Genomic DNA, 7,409 nt, shown 5'->3' with positions numbered 1-7,409 from the left:
GGGGTGGGGGGGGGTGGCAGAGCTCTGCCCCACCAGCAAAGAGGAATTTATTTTTAGTGCTGTTTCTAAGGAAATGAGACTTCAGCAGCGGTCTGTCTGTGTGTCTGTGTGTCTGTTTGTGTGCTGCCCTCCCCTTCCTCTCCCCACGGGGTGCTCAGAGCTGTGCACACGTGTCCCCCAGCCCCACAACGCCTCCCTCCCCCCAACCTCACTCCTTTTCCTGTGGGTACAGCAGAGATGCAGTGAGCACGGCCAGGTCTCTGCTGGGGCTCAGCTGTCCCTGCTGAAGTGGATGGATGCACTGGGGTGATGAGTTTGCCAGGTCTCAAACCCATGCTGGAGCTGAGCTCTGTTCACTGCAGTGGCCAGAAACGGTGCAGGCCAGGCATCCAGCACAGGAGCATCCCCAGTGGGTGCTGGGCGTGGGATTCTGGGCTCTGGGTGCAGGATTCTGAGCTCTGGGTGCAGGATTCTGGGCTCTGGGTCCAGGATTCTGGGCTCTGGGTGCAGGATTCTGAGCTCTGGGTGCAGGATTCTGGGCTCTGGGTCCAGGATTCTGAGCTCTGGGCGCTGGGCGCTGGCAGCCACCCCGCAGGCACCCAGAACAGGTTCTGCCTCATTTCTGCACCGGGTGTAGGGAGCGCGTGGGCAGAGCTGAGCCAGGTTTTGGGAGCAGATCCCAACCCCACACCCACCCCACTGGCTCACATTCATCCTTCAGGTCTCAGCGCTCCCAGGGGGAAACAGAGGCAGGAAGCACAGGGCAGCTCATGGGTGGGACATCCTGGGGACCCCCAGGGAGGGTTGGAGGGGGGCATGGAGGGAAACTGAGGCTTTTAAGGTGGCTGAGAAGGATGGGCACGCAGGGATGGAGCCCTGCACACCCAGGTGGGGGATCTCAGTGCGTTTTTAGCTGCTCTGCCCCTGAGCGGGGTCTGCTCCCCTCACATGGGGCCATCCCGGGTGCTTTGGGGGAGAAATGGGCTGAGCTGCAGGAGCATCCTCACAGCTCAGGGCAGTTCTGAAGCTCCGCAGCTTTCGGAGGCCTGGCATGGAAGCCCTGGCACAGCAGCTGGTTCTGCCTGCACTGCAGCAAAGCCTTCCTGCTCTGCAGCAATCGGCTCCCAGCACCAGCCCTGCTGCTCCCAAAGCCTCGGCAACAAGAGAGGCACTTGGAGACATCCACAGAAGTTTATTTCCCCTACCATCAGGATTATGAAACCACAGAAGCAGAGTTTAAATATTTACAAAGTAATCCAGCGCCCCACAGAGATCAAGGGAACAAAGGAAGGGGAGATGGAGGGATGGCCCCCGCCAAAGAGCAGCAGCAAAGCCACGGAGCTCTGCAGCGGGGGGAAAGGAGGGGAGAGTAAAACTGGAAGGACAGGGACAGAGCCAACCTTTGTGGCTGAAGGATGGGGGCACAGTGAAGGAGCAGGCAGGGAGATGGGGCATGCTGAGGGATGCACATCCCTTGTCCGCTCGCCCCTCTGTCACCTCCCAGCCTTGGGGACAAGCAGTGGGTCTGCCTGCACTCACATGGCTTTATGTCACACCAGCAATGTGCTAAAGCAGTAAATGTGAGAGCCCAGCACCCTGCCCGCATCCCAGCTTGCAGGCTGCGTTCTGTCCCTTCCCTTCCATGGGCAAAGATGGCTCCGTGTGCTCAGTGAGGGCTGGGGCAGCTCTGTGGGACTCTGCTTCATTTCAGCCCAACAGACTGCAGGGCTCTGCTGCTGCTGCTGCAGGGGAAGAGTCTCTGTTCAAAACTCAGATTTGGTACAAAAGCACTGGGAATGGCACTGGACATTGTCAGAGACCCCAGAGTGGGGATCCCAGCCTCCCCCAGCAGCTCCAAGCCTCAGCTTTGGCAATGCTCGTACAGCTTATCTCTAACACAGCCCTATGAGTCTCTAGGTTATTGCTACTGCATAAGATGGGTTGGTTGGCTTCAGCCCCACGGCTCCTGGCACATCTTGGAGGGTCTCAGACTTGCATTCAGAATTGGGGCACGTTGGGGCTCATCTCTCCCATCCACCTGGGGCACATCAGCCCACAGCCAGGCAGGGCAGCTCAGCAAGGCTCCACGCCTCCCCTGTAAGGCTCCCTCTGACGCAGATCTCGGCCCTGCAGCCTGCTCTGCACTGGGCAGGAGGTGACAGAGCGCAGACAGCAGCACCTCCGGGTGACACAGACAGCTGGGAGGCATGGAGAAGGGAGGGGTGCGAGGAGACGTTGAAACAGGACCATGGGAGAGGAGGAAATGCAGAAATAGACACCCTAGGGGAGTCTGTGCAGCTGGGGAGTGCAGAGGTGGAAGCAGCGGGGAGGCACAGAGGGAGCCAGCAGGGACCTGGAAGGGGCTTTCACGTCAGAGGAAGCCACAGGGATGGTGTGCAGACAAGAAGAGCTCCCTTCCCGGAGACTGAAATGCAGCAGGCAGTGGAGTACCGTGTCCTGGCCTATCAGTGTGCAAAAGCCATCGGGAGGGATCTGCTAATGGCACATCACCTCCAGTGACATCTGCAGAAAGCAACCTGGCTGCCGGCCCCACAGAAAGCAGCACCTCAGAGATCCCACGCCCAAACCCACCTCCTGCTCAGCATCCTATTCCCCAGCACCCATCCTGCCTGACCCGGGGCACAGGAGGGCCATCAGATGCCAGCACTGTGAGAACAGCATTTCTCACACCCAAGCCGGTCCCGTAAAGCGCTTTTACCCCAAGTGTGCTGTGCAAAATGCGCCGCACCCTCCTGCTCTCCATGTTGGACAGAGGAAAAGCAGTGCCCTGCTTGCAGCTGCAAAGCCCAAGAAGAGCACGTCTGCCTGCCAGGCCTCTGCCTCTCCTTAAATCTCCACCAGCCCCACAAAGCTCAGGTGCTGCTCTGGAGGCACGGATGCTATCACAGCCCTACACGAAGCCTTCTGTCCCAGCAGCACCCACCCACTGCCACCTCTGCAGGCAGGAATTCTGTGACATGCAAAGCATGGAGGCTCAAAGGAAAGTTAAGGGGCTTGTGAGAAGTGCAGTGACAACTTCAGGCACTCAGAGCACCGGGAGAAGCGGGGAAGCTGTATTTTCTCTGGCAGAAGCTAAAAGGGATTTGGCAGCAGAATCCCAGCTCTGCAACGTGCTGCTGAAAGCGTGCAGACTGCTGTGAGCCGTACCCAAGCCAGTCCATCTACTTTCCTGCTTTTCTGGGCTCACCAGCAGGACCAGATGGATCTGCTCCGCCACAGAGCGATCCTCTGTGCGTCTCCTCAGAGGAGTGCTGAGCCACCAACACCTTTCTATCACTGCTGGGGGCTGTAGGCACATGCTGTGGCAACGTACGCCCCAGGAGGAGCCCCAAACCTCCACTCCAAAACGTGTGCTATGGGAGAGTCGTGCAAGGGGGACGCAACCCCTCCTCGGAGGCTGGAAGTCTAAGGAAGCATCTGATGAAGTGCGGCAGGAGGAAGGAAGAAGTGATGGGAGAGAACCCCAGGAGGTGTAACCACTGGTGTTCCTGAACCAGCAGGCGGGGTTTGCCTCGAGGCTCTGCCTGTGCTGAAAGCAAAGGTGCCCACACCTCTCCTTTCCCAACTGCCAAACTGCAGAGGGAACAAATTCAGGGAGAAGTCAGGAGGCTTCGGGAGCCCGGCACTGAGACACAGCAGCGACAGAACAGAAACAGAAGGGTAAGAAGGCAGTTCCAGGAAACAAGGACGAGCTGTTACAGTGGAGTGGAATTGCAGCCTTCCCAGAGGATGCCTCCCGGAATGCCGTGCCTGTCTCACTGAGTCAAGCAGTCACAGTTCCCTCCTTCGTGTGCCCACGGGACGGGGAGCTCACAGCTGTTATCACCGCAGGTGAAGCGTCAGAACGACCGTCAGGATGGCCCCCAAGAAGAGGACAAAGGGAAGCCAGGTCTTCACAAATCCCCCTATGCTGCAAGACAAAAAGGAAAGGAAAAAAGGATTTAAAGTCAGCAGAGGAACAAAGTCAGCAGGAGGGACAAAAAGAAGCAACAATAAATGGAGAAATCAGAGGGAGACAAATGCTTTCTTTATCCATTGCTGCTATCGATGCAGATCATGTACAAATCTTGATATGACGTGGGGTTCACAGAGAACTGTATCATGAACCACAGGGCTGAGCTCTGCTTCCAGCACAGATTCCACTCACAGTTGAGCACGTGTCACATCTATGCAGTCAAACAATGGAATGCCATTGCAGTCAGTCTCTCAGATCGGGCTGCTGGTGTATTTAGCTGGCACAGCAGGGAGCACAGCTGGAATTGCTGTCTGAGAACAGGCTGGACCCAGCAGAAAGGAAGCAATGCAAAAACGTTATGCAGGGCAGCTCTCACAGAATCTCCTCTCCAGGCCCAAGGAGTTGAAATGGAGCCTAAGTGCCCATCCTTTATCATAAGGAAAGCTCGGGATTTCCCTCTCCGCTCAAGTTGGAAATCAAACTAGTTCTAATGTAAACAAGATTCAAGAGGGAACAGAAACCAGTGATCCTTGGAGACAAGCCATCCTGTGACCTTCTGTTCTGACCTAGCCCAGCCAAAAGACAACACAAGGGAATCTCTAGCTCGCATTTCCCAAATTCCTGGCACCCTAAAATATTTGTTAGAGGCCGAATTTTGGGAACAGCGTTCAGTGCAACCCAGCAACACTCTTGGTTCTTCCCCTAAGAAGCAGCAGCAGACAGTGATGGCACCAGGACCTCTCACCCATGTGTTGGAGGGAGGGGGGAGAGATGCTCCTCCCTTTTCCAAGGGACAGGCTGAAGCTCTGAAGAGATGGAAGAACAAAAGAAGAGGAGTCAGCTGCCTGCTGAATCCTGACTGCTCCTCAGCTCACCTGACGTACTTCCCATAGAGGAGTGAGAAGAAGCAGAGTTTGACCATGTTCCAGGAGGTGCTGTTGTCATATCTCATCAAGTTTAAGGCCAGAGCCACGTGAGAATGGCAGTTATCACAGCAAAGGTTGTGCTGGAACAGAGAAAGGAGCACAGCGTTAGAAACGCCGTCCTTGAGGCTCCCCACTCCCACACACTGCACAGGTCCCACCCCCACGAGGGCCACACAGAGGGGAGAAACCACAGCCACACACAGAGCTGTACCATTCGGTGTTTGTACTCCTCCGAGGCGTCGTGCACAGCTGTGTCCCATGCGTTGGGGCTGCTGGAGTACACTTTGCCAGGATCCAGCTTCCAGTACCTGGAAAGACGAGAACAGATCAGATCTCTTTGCTGCTGCTCCTTCACAACAGGTTTACAAAGCCCAGGAGCCTCTCCTCCATCCCCACAGAACGGTAACGAGATGCAAGCGATGGCGCTTCATCAGCACAGCACAGGCACCACTTGGAACACCTGTTGCTATCCTCATCTTTGAGTGTTTCAGCACTTACTTCACTGGCTTCCCAAACGCCATGTTGTCTTCCTGCAACAAAAGGGAAAAGGGTTTCATGAGGACAATGCTGTGCTGCAATCGTGGCTGAACACCCCCCCATCACTCAGCAATGGAAAAGCCACACTGCCCCAACAATCTCACGATGCCAACAGAGAATTGCAAAAGGATTTAGGCCCAAAATTCACACGGAGAGCACAGACTAGGAGATTCTTTCCCCCTGCCCACAAACCAAACCAGCTTCTGTTTGTCTAATCCTCCTGCGCTGGACCAACGACCCACAGAGTATTGGCAAAGATGAGAGACATCCAACACCACTGCTCTGCAGAACTGCGTGCTGCAGAACACGGGGGGTGGCTCAAAGCTCACTGAGATGCAGACCAAGCCCTGCTTTTGGCTTAAGCACCAAGAGCCATCCTGTACTTACTGAGACAAAATACGGCCCCGCGAAGTCCCGAATGACCCCCGTCGACGTGCAGATACCCATATGGCCAATGATGGGGAAGAGCCACCTACAGAGGGAATGGGTGAAGCGTCAGGCTGAGATATCTGCCCCCAAATCACAGCATCGTGCTGCCAGGAGAATGCTGGAGTGGCCACACAGCAGACAGCACGGTGCAGACAGGCAGGGTTGGTGCATGAGACAGCCAGGAGGTGACAGCAGGTGAGCCACTGCCAGGTAGAGATGCAGGAGAGGCACAAACAGAGGAAGAGCACACAGGGAACACCTGGAGCTGTGCTGCCCTGACAAGCAGACCCAGGGTTGGCTCTTCCATAGGGCGCTCAGGCTCCATGTTTTACCAGCTCTGTGTTCCCACGTAAAAGGGTCGGATCCAGAAGAAGCGGTCCTGAGATAAATCTGGACTTTTTGCTCTGACAAATGAGGGATAAAAAGGTCATCCTGCCCAGCTGCCACGCTGCAGCCTTTCACTGCAAACCAGATTCTGGCATCGCAGATAGGAAATGAGGTTCCTGGCTCCTGGTGTTCCCTCATCCCTAAATGCTCCCCTTGTTTCAAAGGCTTCTCCTCACCCCCACTATTCACAGAGAGCTGCAGGGCCGAATCCCAGCCCACCCACGGTCACGATGTAACATCACAGTGCTCTCCCACAGCCTGCAGCCTTCCCAGCTCTGCTGACCTCTCCCATTCCTCACTCATTTCCCCACGCAAGGCTGTGCCCAGTAACATCTCAGATAGCAGCACGGCAAGGCTACGCAGGAACAGATTCTCAAACCACAGCTCAATTAGAGAGATCCTAAAGTGACCAAAACGAGGAGACAAACCACACGTGCTGATAAGCACAGCTGAGATAAACTGCACATATCTCTCATCGATACTGTCACCCCACAGCATGGAGGATCTGCAATGTTTCACCTTCTGTACTCGTGCCACTTTACCCTCTCCTCTGCCTTTCCCTACCTGGCACAGCGCAAAGCAGGCAGGCATTTCCCAGTCTGCACAGAGCCGGTTCTGTCAGCCAGGAGGAGCACAGCGCTGTCACAGCATTGCCACCTTCAAAGGCGCCGACGTTCCTCCCTTTTGTTTCCCATTCTCCTCTCAGCGCTGCCTACCTTTCGAGCTTCCCGATCCGAGGATGACAGGAAACGTCAGAGGGAGAAAATTGGAGCAATTATGCAATCTAAAGAGAGATTTTGCCAAACAACAACGCTGGGATTTCCGCTGCGGAACAAAACCAACAGGAAGATGCCACAGCTTCCCTGGGGAAGGAACCCACGGGCAGACACGGAGACCTGAAAGCGGGGCAGCGCAGCTCCGAGCGCCCGACGGGGGAGGGGAGGAAAGGGGCAAGAAGCCGAAAGCGGCGTGACACCCTCCAGAACTGGAAGCGCCGTTCCCAACCCGCTCCACATCTTCCTCCCGCCCCGCAGCCCGGCCCAGCAGCGCTGCTCATTGGAGGGCGAGGCGGACGGGGAGCAGCCCTCGGCGCGGCCCGGAGCCGCACGGCGCGGCCTCGCCCGTTCCCGCACCCCGAGGCCGCGCAGCGGAGC

At 56.3% G+C, this 7,409-nt stretch overlaps 1 protein-coding gene across 1 annotated transcript in view; it reads right to left on the bottom strand.

Annotated features, from left to right (window-relative positions):
- Nucleotides 1-3,799: 3,799 nt before the first annotated feature.
- TMEM222 (transmembrane protein 222) overlaps nt 3,800-7,409 on the bottom strand; it is an 8,131-nt gene continuing 4,521 nt past the window's right edge. Inside the window, exons 7-12 of the mRNA XM_019622717.2 lie at nt 6,820-6,913; nt 5,827-5,911; nt 5,401-5,432; nt 5,114-5,210; nt 4,852-4,982; nt 3,800-3,931 (exon numbers count right to left, since the gene is read on the bottom strand). Of these exons, the coding sequence (XP_019478262.1) occupies nt 3,844-3,931; nt 4,852-4,982; nt 5,114-5,210; nt 5,401-5,432; nt 5,827-5,911; nt 6,820-6,913 (527 nt within the window). The 3' untranslated portion in view covers nt 3,800-3,843. The remainder of the gene's footprint in view (nt 3,932-4,851; nt 4,983-5,113; nt 5,211-5,400; nt 5,433-5,826; nt 5,912-6,819; nt 6,914-7,409) is intronic.

Source organism: Meleagris gallopavo, chromosome 25 (assembly GCF_000146605.3).
Source record: "Meleagris gallopavo isolate NT-WF06-2002-E0010 breed Aviagen turkey brand Nicholas breeding stock chromosome 25, Turkey_5.1, whole genome shotgun sequence".
Classification (NCBI taxonomy): Eukaryota; Metazoa; Chordata; class Aves; order Galliformes; family Phasianidae; genus Meleagris; species Meleagris gallopavo.
Note: the sequence above shows the minus strand (reverse complement) of the source record. Positions and strands in the feature narration are given on the sequence as shown.